The following is a 14,696-nucleotide window of genomic DNA, read 5'->3' on the forward strand; positions in this document are numbered from 1 at the left end:
TTCCCAGCTTCAAGAACTCTGTCTCCTGTTCTAATTCTAGAGACTTCCAAGGGGCAAGCTGCCACTCCCATTACCTTCCCGGCATGCTTCTTGGAAAGGGTCATTGATCTTATATAATCAAAGGGCTTGAGTTAAACGGCCAGCTGTTTGTTCAGACATTCATCAGTTATTAATTGAGTACCTACTCTGTCCCGCTCCAGACCCTCGGAAGCACGCCCACAGCCACGTTCTTTGGTATCCTAGCAACAAGAAAACTCTCATCTAAACTCTGGCCAGGACAGAGGCCATTTTCTCCCTGACTGCTATGACTTGCAGCTTCTCTGGGTCTCTGAGCATCTGTTCCTGCAGCTTGTGGGTCCACTGAAAGCCACCATTTGTCCCCAAGGTTGCCCAGAACCCCATCCCAGCCAACAACACTGGTAGGATGAGCTTCTCACTCACATTCTCCGAGCTGGTCAACATCGCCATCCCACAGTGTGGTGTGGTGAACTTCAAGGCCCTGCACCTTCTGCTCCATGGCATCCTGGAGCACATCCACATGGCTGAGCTCAAGAAGGTCCTCTCGGGGGATGAGGACTTCCTCCAGTCCTCGCAGGCCATGTTCATGCCCCGCGAAGGAGATGCTCAGCCCGTCCTCAACCCTATGAAGAGGCTGAGCAACGTCTTCGACCACGTGGTGAGCCGTATTGACAAAATGGAGAGCCAGCTGACCATGCTGCAGGAACTGCCCTCCACCTCTGAGCTGCTGGAGGCCAGCCAGGGGACCTGCCGACCAGCCCAGGAACTGTGGCAGATGATAAAGCTCCGGAAGATGGTGGAAGGCAATGAAGAAGCCATGGAAAAGGTAACCCACCCGGCCTCCACAGGCTCCCTTCCCCCTTGCTCTTCTCCCAGGCATCTCACCTTCCTGTTTGTGAGTCAGGCAGAACCAAAGTTCCAAGCTTGCATTCATCAAGTATTAAGGAAAGAAGCCAGACACAAAGCCCACATATTGTGTGATTTCATTTATATGAAGTGTCCAGAATGGGCACATCCATAGAAACAGAAAGCACATTTGTGTATGCCAAGGGCTGGACAGGATAGGGAATGGGGAGTGATTGTGTACTGGTTACAGGATCTCCTTTTGGGGTGGTGGAAATATTTTGCACCAGATGGAGGCAGTGGTTGCATTTTGAGTGCACTAAATGCCACTAAATTGTTCTCTTCAAAATAGTTGATTGTATGTTATGTGAATCTCACCTCAGTAAAAACTAATCATCACTGAGGACCTCCCGTGAGGGAGGCACCGTGGTAGTCATGGTGAAAAGGGGTTCATGTTCTAGCACACGTGACAGACAGAGCAAGTGAGTAAAAACCTATAGGAACTAGTCATGTGAAAAGTGGAAAAGACTATAATCTCTGCTTTATAGGTGAGAAACTGACACTCAGAAAAAATGTTCATTAATTTACTGATGGTACTGCAGCCAGTGAGAGTGGAGCAGGAGAGGAGCTGAGGCTTCTGGCCCAGAGCCTGCCTTAGACCATATACCCTTTTGCCACCCTGCTCAGCACGTGGTTATCCATCAGGGCCTGTAGCCTTGGGGAAGTCTTTGAATCTTGGGAAATAAATACCCTGCCCTCTCTCTTCTCATTCTCCCATTGGCTAAACTGGAGGGCCAGAGGTATGGTAAACACAGCACCTGTGGGCCAGCCTCCAGGGTACAGAGTATTAGGTGAGGATGAAGGACGGATATAAAGGTGCTGACAGAGAACATTTATCAAACGGAGGGACCGCTCTGAGGCACGTGCCATAAAGAGAACTGGTAACAGAGCTGTGGGAGAAGGGAGCCGGGGTTGAGGCGGGTTGAGATGGTTCTGGAAAGGTGGATAGAAGTTCAGCAGACAGATATTGGAAGAGACCCTTCCTAGAGGAGCAAGTGACAGCAGCCAGCACAGGGCACACTGGGGACACAAGGGATAGTCATATTGGCTGATCCCCAGAAAAGGGCTGTGGACGATGAGCTGGAAGGTGGGCTAGGGCCCTACCCTGGGGGTCCTCAGGTGCCAGGGAAAAGCATTTGTTCTCATCCAGGAGGTGCGCATTCTTTCCTTTTGGGAACTAAGCTGCCCTAGAGAAGGCTGATCTGGCCTCAGGAGAGAGATTAGCAGAGGAGGCAGGACCAGTGGTGGGGAGGCCACAAGCCAAAGACCACCCAGCCAGAGAGTAGGACAGCATGTCAGGTGTGGTGAGCACAGAAAGGAAGGGCTCATCATTTTACCAGGTAAGCTAGATTCTTATGTCTGTTAGCTTCTTTAGTCTTCATAGCAACTCTGAGAGGCAGGTCATTATTATTATCCCAAATTTACAGATAAAGAAATTGGGGCACAAAGTGATTAAGGAACGCACTCAGTGTCACAGTGTTAGAAAATGGGGGCTTGTGGGTGAGTGAAAGGCATAGGTATGTGAGGCGCTGAGCATGCTGGGCAGGGCGAGGAGATGGTGATGGTTTCTTTCTCCCAGGATTGTTGCAAGAATTAAAACTACATGAAATAACGCATGGGAATTGCTTAGCACAGAGCTCCACATATTCTAGGTGCCCAATCAGTGATCACTATTATTAGTATTCAGAGACTTGAACTGAGCAGGGAAACTGAGATAGATTGGAACCTCAGCAAAGTCAGGCACCCAGAGTCCTGAAAAAACATGCCCGGTGTTAGTGGGAGAAGGGAGAGTCCAGTCTGGCCAAGGTGGGCTGATGCCAGGCGAGAGGCAAATTGACAACAGAAGTGAACTGTAAGTCGTCATGCTCAGTGGAAGCAGCCAGACACAAAGACCAGGTATTGCTTGATTCTGTTTATATGAAACATCCAGAACAGGAAAATCTGTAGAGATTGAAAGTGGATTAGTGGTTGCCAGGAGCTGGGGTATGGGGGTCATGGGAGTGACTGCTGATGGGTCTGGGATTTCTTTGGGGGTGATGAAAATGTTCTAGATAGAGGTGATGGTTGCACAATCATCACCTCTAATGTATTAAATGCCACTGGATTGTTCACTTTAATATTGTCACGTGTATTTTACCCCGCCCCCCCTACACACAAAGAGAATGGCAGAATCAATCTAAAACAAAAACAAAAACATGTCCTACCTATATGCTGTCTACAAGAGACACATTTTAGATTTAAGGACATAAATAGATTGAAAGTAAAAGGGTGGAAAAAGATATCCCATGTAGACAGTAACCAGAGGAGAGCCAGAGTGATTATGTTATTAGACAAGATAGACTTCTTTTTACAGATAACATTTACACTTTTATTTTTTTCATATTTAAATTTTTTTTCTTTTTTCTGCCCTTTATTCCCCTCTACCTTGCACCACCCCTCCCCCCAGCATTCCCCCCATTTTGTTCATGTCCATGGGTCATACATATAAGTTCTTTGGCTTCTCTACTTCCTATACTGTTCTTAACCTCCCCCTGCCTATTTTGTATCTATTCTTATGCTTCTTATTCCCTGTACCTTTCCCTCCATTCTTCCTCCACTTCTGATCTCCATTTTTATGATTCTGTTCCTGTTCTAGTTGTTTGCTTTGGGGTTTTTGGGGGGGTTTTTTTAGATTCAGTTGTTCATAGTTGTGTTTGTTGTCATTTTACTGTTCATAGTTTTTGATCATCTTCTTTTTCTTAGATAACTCCCTTTAACATTTCATATAACATGGGCTTGGTGATGATGAACTCCTTTAACTTGACCTCATCTGCGAAGCACTTTATCTGCCCTTGCATTCTAAATGGTAGCTTTGCTGGATAGAGTGATCTTGGATGTAGGTCCTTGCCTTTCATGACTTTGAATACTTCTTGCCAGCCCCTTCTTGCCTGCAAGGTTTCTTTTGAGAAATCAGTTGATAGTCTTATGGGAACTCCTTTGTAGGTAACTGTCTCCTTTTCTCTTGCTGCTTTTAAGATTCTCTCCTTCTCTTTAATCTTGGGTAATGTAATTATGATGAGCCTTGGTCCAACTTCTTTGGGACTCTCTGAGTTTCCTGGATCTCCTGGAAGTCTATGTCCTTGGCCAGATTGGGGAAGTTCTCCTTCATTATTTTTTCAAAGAAGTTTTCAATTTCTTGTTCTTCCTCTCCTCCTTCTGGCACTGCAATGATTCGGATGTTGGAATGTTTCAAGTTGTCCCAGAGGTTCCTTAGCCTCTCCTCATTTTTCTGAATTCTTGTTTCTTCATTCTGTTCTGGTTGAATATTTCTCTCTTCCTTCTGCTCCAAATCATTGATTTGAGTCTCAGTTTCCTTCCCGTTACTGTTGGTTTCCTGCATATTTTTCTTTATTTCACTTTGCATAGCCTTCACTTTTTCCTCCGTTTTGCAACCATACTCAGTCAACTCAGTGAGCACCCAGATTACCAGTGTTTTGAACTGTGCATCTGATATGTCGGCTGTCTGTTCGTCGCTTAGTTCTATTTTTGGAGATTTGATCTATTCTTTCATTTGGGCCATATTTCTTTATATCAATGCACCTATAGCATTGGGAGGAGCAGAGCCTTAGGTGTTCGCCAGGGCGGGGCAACCCAGGTCGCTGAGTTGTGAAGCTGTGTGTGGGGGAGGGGTCTGAGAGGGGGCAATGCCGCTTGCTCAGCTCTCGCTGGCTGTCAGTCACTTCCCCACTACCCACATGCAAATTGGGCCCTCCTGGTGCTGACTCCCGGGTGGGTGAGTTTGTGTACATTCTAGGATCCCGTGGACCTCTCCAACAGACTCTCCTGTGAGGCTGAGAGTTTCTCCTACCACTGCAACCCCTACAGGCTTTTACCTCCAGAGGTTTTGAGGCTTTCTATTCCCACTCTGGAACCCTGGATTGCATGGTCTGTCTCTCTCTACAGTTGTTCCTCCTGGTTTATCCTCATACAAATGTGGGACTGCCCAGTCCTCCAGCTGCCACCTTGCCACGCATCCTCTCCACCCTGGCTGCCTGTCTCTGCCTCTCCTACCTGTCTGGATGAATGTTTCTTCTTTTGTTCCTTGGTTGTTGGACTTCCATACAGTTTGATTTTGTGGCAGTTCTTGTTATTTTTTGTTTTTAAATTTGTTGTTGTCCTTCAACAGCACTTACTGTTGTCCACACAACAGTAAGGTTGTGTGGGGAGGCAAAGTGTTTCTATCTATACCTCCATCTTGGCCGGACGTTAGACAAGATAGACTTTAAGACAACAAATTGGTATTAAAGACAAAGAGAGTTGCAGGGGTAGCTGAGGGCAGGTTATCGAGGGACTCAGAGGCTTGAGAGGAGCCAGTCCCTTCAGAGCAGCCTGCCTCCTACTTACCTTGATGGATGAAGACTTCTAGAATGCATGAGTACCCAGAGTGACCCAACCAGTGCAGGAAAGGGGCAGACGGACAAGTTTAGACCTGGGTGTGCAGTCCTGAGAGGGCTGTTTGTGCACTTAGGAATGTCCCTACTGTTAGAGAAAGTCACGTGGGAGCCTGGATGAGGTTGCCAGGTTGTCATGATGACCCACTGTAGGGGGTTGCCATGGTAGCTGGTTCTTAGGTGGTTCAAGCTGCTTAGCTAAGTGTCTGCACCTAGTCAGGTTGGCAGCCAAAATGCTGTGTTGATGGGAAGGGTCACCTTGTCTGCCCCCTTCTACCCCGTTCTCTGGGCTGGCTGAGTTAGTGTTCTCTGCCACCCTTTATGGGCTCTGGTCAATGTGAATGGTGCCTGGAAAACTAGGGCAGACACCATGGAGGCTCCTTGAGAGGTTTATGAGAACCCTAGGCATGGCCTTAGGGCTGGTGCCCTTGGTCATGTCACCACAAGATTTAGGAGTTCAGGCACTGAAGCAGGTTGTTACTTAGCAGGTAGATTGATTGCAGGGTTTTTTTACCCTTGGGAATACTGACATCTGGGCCAAATGATTCTTTTTGGTGGAGACTGTCCTGTGCACTGCGGGATGTTAAACATCATCCTTGGGCTCTACCTATCATGTTGCCAGGAGCTCCTCATAGTCATGGCAACCCAAAATGTCTCCAGATGTTGCCATATGCCTGCTGGGGCCAAATCACCACTGTTGAGAACTGCTGAGTAGATGCTGTGGCTGGTGTGGCTCAGTGGACTGAGTACCAGCCTGCAAACCAAGAGGTTGCTGGTTCAATTCCCAGTCAAAGCACATGCCTGGGTTGTGGGACAGGTTCCCAGTGGGGGGATGCACAAGAGGCAACCACACATTGATGTTTCTCTTCCTCTCTTCCCTCCCTTCCCCTCTCTCTAAAACTAAATAAATAAATAAAATCTTTAAAAAAAAGAACTGCTGAGTAGGAAAACCTGGGTTTCCCTGCTGGCAGTGTACTTATCTCTACTGCCTCAAAAACCAGCCTCACCTGCGGACCTTTCCTAACATTGCAGGTTCCCAAGCACACACCTCCCCTGCCCCCAATCTCCCAGGCAGCGTGTTTTAGAAAGTTGCATTTTAAGTCCCTGTCTGTCTCCTTGAGGCCTGCAGTTATGTCATCCTCACAGGAGAAAATGGTCAGAAGAAAATGGGGGACCACACCAGATTATTGTTCATAAGATTGTTCTTGCTAACCCTGTTTCCATAAATAAGCGCGTGGGCCCCGTTAGGGGATTGTACCAACCTGCTGTTGTTTTTTGTACTTTCAAAACTCCCTCCCCAGCCCTGACTGGCATGGTTCAGTTGGTTGAGCACCATCCCACAGAGCCAAAGGTCACCAGTTCCATTCCAATTCTCGGTCAGGGCACATGCCTGGGTTACAGGCCAGTCTCTGGTTGGGGCGCAGGCAAGAGGCAACCAACTGATGTTTCTCCCTCTCTCTTTCTCCCTCCCTTCCCCTCTCTCTAAAAATAAGTAAATCTTAAAAAAAAAAAAACCAACTCCCTCTCAATTTTACTCCCCAACCCGAAACTCCTACTATATATCCCACAATTAAAATAATTTGAAATTTATATTGGTTTTTGAGAATTTCTTAACTAAGTTTAAGGGCATGGGAGACACTTTGGGGACTTAGAGACTCAGGGTTGAAGTTTCTGTAAAATAGTAATAAATTTCATAGGTTGGCAGCCCCTTCCCCAGGGTCCCAGGAAGAATTATTACATTCCTAGGTCTGTCTGGAAGGTGTGAGGTCTTAGCATTCCCATTTCCTGAAGCTCTGGCCCTGTGGCCAGATCAGTCTAGCTGGTTGTCTGAAGGGGTGTTTTCCTTGAATCCCCTTATTAATTCTTTCCAGATCTCATGGAAGCACTGGGCCACCAACCTGAATCTACATTCGGAAAACCCCCTTCAGAGACAGAGAGCAAGAGGGACAGAGTAAGCGCAAGTCTGGACAGTTTAGCTGCAAGTACCTGCAGGGCACTCCACACGCCTTGGGGTCCAATTTCAGTAAGGGCAACCTTCCAGGATCTCCTCCCCTGAACATGGCTCAGTCAAAGCCCTAACTGCAGTCTGAGGGGCCATGTGGACCCTTCCAGGTCATTCACCCAGCAACACAGTCCATACCTTGACCTTTCCCGAGTGCCCCTCCACTGGCCTTTCGTCCCTAGACTAGAGTTCAGGGCATGTCCCTAGGCTTGTGAGGAGCAGGCTGGGTCTGGGGTGGGAAACTGCTAACTGATCATCATAAGAGAGCAGGACAAATAAAATGACCTTGGTTTGGTCAAGATACCATAAAGTACATAAAACAAAATGGAGTCATTCGTGTCAACAAAGATGGCTGCCAATCAGCCTTGACATTTTGGTTCAAGAGGGAAACTACCTAAGTCACACTAGATATATCTGGCAAGGAGACACACATAAGATATCTGTACATGTGATCAGAATAGCCATGTCTGTAGAGTGGGACCAGCCACAGAAAGGCTCCAGGACAAAATCCCCACTTGCTATCAAAGGTACAAAGACACTTACCAAGAGACCCAGAAGGGTGGAGTATACCACTTTTAAGGTATAACTGAGGCAAGCTCCAGACCACTGCTGAGATGGCTGAGCTCCACACACCAGAGGGCTGCTCCATGCCACGCTGATCTCCCTTGGCATTGGCCACTGGAGGCTCTGCCTTGCTGAGCTGATGACTTTGTCTGCCCACCTGGCTTCAGAGATGCTGATGACTCCCCTGCCCACTTGTGCTGTCTCCCAGACCTGCAAAATGAGACTCTGGGCCTCTGGTTCGTTATTCCCCACTGACTGTTCTGTGTGTGCTATATTTCTTTTAGATTGTTAGAGTGTGAGTAGGATGTCAATGTATGTTGATGTTCTACTTAGAGAGAACATGCATTCAATAAAAGCTGAGTGAATAGCATAGTTATCTTGCGTGACTCGTCTACTCCTTGCTGTTGAGCTGCTCAGCAGGCAGCTAGCCAAGCAGTTGCCTGGCTGACTTATAGGAAAGACTATATCACGAACATGTTCTCATAACAGCAGCACCTCGTGAGAAAATAATCTTTCTCCTCTCTTGTGCAGCCCTCACTCATGGACCTACCTGTAAGATTTACATCTTTTCTGGGTTTGACCTGTACTTGCCCATGGAGGAGTGGAGTGGGGGAAATAACTCCTGCTCAGGTAATTTGGTCCTCTAGTTACCCCCAAAGAGACAGAAGGTGAGGGGCCTGAACCTTGCAGATTTCACTGCAAACCTTTTTCTGCCTATAGCAGATAAGGATGTATAAAATTCATATGATGATACCATTATCACTCCTAACAAAATTAACAATAACTCCCGAAAACCACCTAATAGACAGTGTTGAAGTCTTCCCCAGTTGTTTCGAAAACAAAAATGCTACATTTACAGCTTTTTTAAGGCGTAATCCACATACCAAAGAAATTCATCCATTTAAAGTGTATAGTCATATAAGCTATATCAACTATACCTCAATTAGAAAATTAAGTATACAGTTCACTGATCTTAGCATTTTCACAGAGTTACACAACTACCAGAGTCAGTTTTAGGACATTTTCATAGCCAGAAAAAGGATCCTTTAAACTGTGTTTTCATTCTCCTCCTTGAACTCCCACTTTTTGACTTGCCATAATATTTTCAAGGTTTATCCATGATGTAGTATGTATCAGTACATTATTCCTTTCATTGTCAATTAATATTTCTTTTTTTCCACATGTCCATGGGTCATTAATACATGTTCTTTGTCTAGTTCCTTCCCCTTCTTTCCACCTTTGTCCTCTTTCCCCATCCCCTCTGGTCACTTTCAGTCTGCTCCATGTTTCCATACCTGTGGTTTATTTTGTTCGTTAGTTTATTTTGTTGAATAGATTCCACTTATAGGTGATATCATATGGAATTTGTCTTTCATCAACTGGCTTATTTCACTTAGCTTAATATTCTCCAATTCCATCCATGTTGTCACAAAAGGTAGGAGTTCCATCTCTCTCTCTCTTTCCTTTTCTTTCTTTCTTAAATGCATATTGGTTTTATCTATTTTTTAAATGTCAAATTAATTATAAAATATTAAAAAATTTAAAACCATTATAAAGTCTCAGCAATTAAAACAGCATGACACCAGAACAGAAATAATCAAGTAGATCAATGAAATATAAAGAGCATTCTAGAGACAAATGTATGTATCTAACAATGTAATATATGATTAAGTTGATATTTCAAATCAATGGGGAAGATAAGGCTTATTCAACAAATAAGGTGCATGGACCACTATTACTTGAAATAAAACAAATATAGAGCCCTACTTCACACACTATACAAGAAATATTCACGTGAGTTAAAAATCAATGTGTAGAATCTAAGGAGTTTTCAGAGAAAATTCAAAATAATATTTTTCTTACCATGAAGTAAAATATTCAAATCCAGAAGCTATAAAGTAAAATATTGACAATATGATGATATTAAACATTTTAAGACTGTACAGTAATATACGTATAAAAAAAGTTAAAGGACAAGTAATAGAATAGGAAAGTATTTGCAACACATTCAAAAAAGGGTTAGTGGGGGTTTTTTGGGGTTTTTTTTTAGGAAAAAAATTCTACAAATATTAATCAAAAAATGGATAAAGAATACCAAAAGTCATTTAAAGCTTTTTTTAAAATAATAGAAATAGGCAAGAAATCTACAAAAACAGGTTTAGTTTCAACAAATAATAAAGGAATAATTAAAATAACATATCATTGTCACAATCAGATTAATACATATTAAAAATATTGGTGATATCAAGTATTGGTGACTGTGAAAGGAACTGGGTATTCATAGACTTTTTTTCTTCATTTTCTTAAAGCAGTCCCTTTGGCATATTTTGCAGTGCTGGTTTGGTGGAGGTGTATTCTTTTAGCCTTCTTTTGTCTGGGAAACTCCTTATTTCGCCTTCCACTTTAATTGAGAGCCTTGCCGGGTAGAGCAGTCTTGGTTGCAGGCCTTTGCTTTTCATGACTTGGAATATTTTTTGCAATTCCCTTCTGGCTTGCAGTGTTTCTGTTGAGAAGTCAGCTGCTGGCCGTATTGGGGCTCCCTTATATGTTACTACCTCTTTCTCCCCTGCTGCCTTTAGGATTTCTCTGTTTGTCTTTGATATTTGCCATTTTAATGATGATGTGTCTTGGAGTGGGCCTCATTGGGTTCCTCTTGAATGGGACCCCCTGTGCTTCCTGGACTTGTGTGACTTTTCCTCTCCTCCAATTAGGGAAGTTTTCCATTATTACTTTTTCAAACAGGTTCTCTATCCTTTCCTCATCCTCTGCCTTCTGGTATCTCTATTATACAGATATTATTACATTTCAGATTGTCCTGCATTTCCCTAAATGCCTCTTGATTCTTTTTGAGTCTTTTATCATTGTCTTGCTCTTTCTGGGAGCTTTTATCTACCTTGTTCTCCAGCTCACTGATTTGATCCTCAGCTTCATCTAGCCTGCTTTTGATTCCTTCTGCTGTGTTCTTCAATTCAGAAATTGTATTCTTTATTTCCTCTGGTGTCTTATTGATAGTTTCTATGTCCTTTTTCATGCTGATACAGTTTGCAGTAAGTTCCTTGTAGTTTCCCTGTAGTTTTTTTTTTTTAATTCTCTCTGAGCTCACTGAGCTCATTGAGCTTCCTTAGAACCGTTGTTTGGAACTCAATATCTGATAATTTACTTGCCTCTATTTCATTTAGTTGTCTTTGTGGGGATTCCTCCTTTCCCTCGAGTGGGGTATATTTCTTTGTCTTTCTATTATTTGTGAGACTCTTCTTTTTTGCTTCTGCTTCTTAAATGGATCTGTCTTGATTTCCTGACTTTGTGGTGTGGACTTCTATGTTAGGAGACCGCTGTTTTTACTTTCTGGATCTGCTTCTGATGATGTCAGATGTTGTCCCTGTCTGACCTTAGGCAGTCTGTAATTAATATTTCAATGTATGGAATTTTGTTTATCATTTGATGGATATTTGGCTGTATCCACCTGTAGGCTATATGAATATTGCCACTATAAATATTGGTGTATGAGTTTTTCTGTGAACATAAGTTCTTATTTCTCTTGAGTATATACCTAGAGGCAGAATTGCTGGATCACATGATTACTCTATGTTTCAAGTTGGAGAAACTACTAGACTGTTTTCCAAAGATGATGCATTTTACATTCCTGTCAGCAGAGTATGAGGGTTCTAATTTCTCCACATCCTCACCAACACTTCTTACTGTCTGTCTTTTTTATTATAACCACTCTACTGGGTGTGAAGCCTATCTATCTCATTGCATTTTTTATTTGCGTTTCCTTGGTGACTAAAGATGCTGAGTGTCTTTTCATGTGCATGTTAGCCATTTTTATATCTTTGGAGAAATGTCTATTCAGATTATTTGCCCATTTTTAATTGGGTTATTTGTCTTTATTGTTGACTTGTAAAAGTTCTTTATATATTTTGTATATGGGATGTCAGGTATATGATTTGTAAATATTTTCTGTCATTCTGTGAGTTGTCTTTTCGTTTTCTTGATGGTAGGTATCCTTTGATACACAAAGTTTTAAATTTTGATGAAATCCCACTTATCTCTTTTTATTTTCTCCCTTTTTTGGAGAAAAAAGGGGTATCACTTATGCTTTTGATGATGTATCTAAGGAAACATTGCCTAACCAAAGTCACAAAGATTTACTCCTATTTTTTTTTTTTACAACATAGGAGTAAATACTTTATTTTACACGTAAATCTATTAACCATTATAAGTTAACTTTTGTCTATGGTGAATGGTAGGTGTCCAACTTCATTCTTTTGCATGTGGAGATCCAGCTGTTCAGCACCATTTGTTGAAGGCTATTCTTTCCCTGTTGATTGTTTTTGGCATTCATTGAGAAATCAATGAACTGTAAATATGAGGGTTTATTTCTGCATTCTCAGTTTTTTTCTATTGATCTATATATCTTTCCTTATGCCAGCACCACACTGGCTTGTTCACTGTAATTTGTAGAAAGTTTTGAAATCAAGAAGTCTGAGTCCACCAACTTTGTTCTTCTTTTTCAAGACTGCTTGGCAACACTGAATCCCTTACATATGCATACGGATTTTAGGATCAGTCTGCCAATTTCTGCAAAAAAGAACTAACTGACATCTTTATAGGCACTGAACTAAATCTGTAGATCAATTTGGGAATAAGTCTTCCAATCCAAGAACATTGAGATATAATTCACATACCATACAATTCACCCATTTAAAACATATACAATTCAATGGTTTTTATTATATTCAAAGGGTTGAATATGTACAATTACCACAGTCAATTTTAGAATAGTTTCATCACCTCAAAAAGAAACCTATACCTTTTTTATCACCACTCTAATACCTCAATCTTTACCCTACCCCCAGCCATTAGCAACCACTAATCTACTTTTTGTCTCTCTAGATTTGCATATTCTGGACATTTCGTATAAACAGAATCATACAATATGTGGTCTTTTGTGTTTGGCTTCTTTCACTTAGCATGATGTTTCCAAAATTCATTCTTGTAACATCAGTACTTCATTTCTTTTTGTGGTTGAATAATATTCCTGAATGTATCATACTTGGTTTATCCATCTGTCAGTTGATTGACATTTAGATTGTTATCACTGTGTGGCTATTGTGAATGAAGCTGCAATAAACATTCATGTACAAGTTTATGGACCTATATTTTTATTTCTCTTGGGTATATCCACTATACCCAAGTCTACTAGGAGTGGACTTGCTGGGTTATATAGTTACTCTGTGTAATTTTATGAAGAACCACCACACTGTTTTCTAAAATGGCTGCACCATGTTACCTTCCCACCAGCAGTGTGTGAATATTCCAGTTTCTCCACGTCCTCACCAACATTTACTATTACCTGACTTTTAATTCTAACCATCCTAATGAGTGTGAAGTGGTATCTTATTGTGATTCTGAGTTGCATTTCTTTGATGGGTAATGATGTTGAGCATTTTTTCATATGCTTATTGGCCATTTGTATATCTTCTTTGGAGAAATGTCTTTTCAGATCTTTGCCTTTTTAAAATTGGGTCATTTGTCTCATATATTACTGGATTCAGTTTGCTAATATTTTTTTGAGGATTTTTAAATCCATATTCTAGTTTTCTTATTATATCTTTGTCTGATTTTTGTATCAAGTTAAGCCCTGGCTGGTGTGGCCCAGTAGACTGAGTGCCGGTCTGCGAACCAAAGGGTCACTGGTTCAATTCCCAGTCAGGGCACATGCCTGGGTTGTGGGCCAGGTTCCCAGTAGGGGATGCAAAAGAGGCAACCACACATTGATGTTTCCCTCCCTTCCCTTCTGTCCAAAAAAAAAAAAAGTTAGTACTGGCCTCATAGAATGAGTTTAGGATTCTTCTATTTTTTGGAAACATTTGTAAAGAATTGGTATTAATTCTCATTTAAATATTTGATAGAAATCAGTGGTGAAGTTGTTTTGGCCTAGACCTTTCTTTGTGTTATTTTTTTGTAATTACTATTTCAATCCCTTCACTTGTTTTAGGACTTTTCAGATTATTTATTTCTTCTTGAGTCAGGCTTGGTAGTTTAATGTCTCTCTAGGAATTTGTTGACTTCATCCAATTTATCTAATTGGTTGTCATATAATTGTTCACAACATTCCTTTATAGCTGTTTTTATTTCTGTAGGACCAATAGTAATGTTCCCTCTTTCATTCCAGATTCTTGTAATTTGAGGCTTCTTTTTTTTTTCTTGGTTTATCTAGCTAAAAGTTTGCTAATTTTGTTGATGTTTTCAAAGAACATGCTTTAGTTTCATTGACTTCTTCTACTAATTTTTTATTCTCTGTTTCATTAGTTTCCACTCTAGTCTTTATTGTTTCATTTTTTTTTTTTACTTGCAATAGGTTTAGTTTGCTCTGCTTTTTCCAATGTCTTAAGGTAGGAGGTTAGGCATGCAATGAGATTTTTCTTCATTGTTAATATAGTCACATCCAGCTATAATTTCTCTCTAAGCACTGCTTGATCTGCATCCCATAAATTTTTGTGTGTTGTGTTTTAATTTTAATTCATCTCAAAGTGTTTTCTAATTTCCTTCGTGATTTCTTCTTTGAGCCATTAGTTATTTAGGAGAATGTTGTTGATTTCCACATATTTGTGAATATCTAATAGTTCCTGTTATTGATTTCTAATTGCATTCCATTGTGATTAGAGAACACGTTTTTGTATTATTTCAGTCCTTTTTAAATTTATTGAGACTTGTTTTTATGGCTAGCTTATGGTCCATCCTATAGAGTGTTCTATGTGTGTTTAGAAGAATGT

The 14,696-nt window shown here is 41.7% G+C and overlaps 1 protein-coding gene across 1 annotated transcript in view; it reads left to right on the top strand.

The window, feature by feature from the left end:
- The first annotated feature begins 424 nt into the window (after positions 1-424).
- Positions 425-14,696, top strand: part of CUNH16orf96 (chromosome unknown C16orf96 homolog) — a 40,013-nt gene continuing 25,741 nt past the window's right edge. The window contains exon 1 of the mRNA XM_054589141.1: positions 425-844. Coding sequence (XP_054445116.1) covers positions 425-844 — 420 coding nt within the window. The remainder of the gene's footprint in view (positions 845-14,696) is intronic.

This window comes from Pteronotus mesoamericanus, unplaced genomic scaffold, assembly GCF_021234165.1.
Source record: "Pteronotus mesoamericanus isolate MK-2021 breed Mesoamerican mustached bat unplaced genomic scaffold, CSHL_Meso_final scaffold_167, whole genome shotgun sequence".
NCBI classification, from domain to species: Eukaryota; Metazoa; Chordata; class Mammalia; order Chiroptera; family Mormoopidae; genus Pteronotus; species Pteronotus mesoamericanus.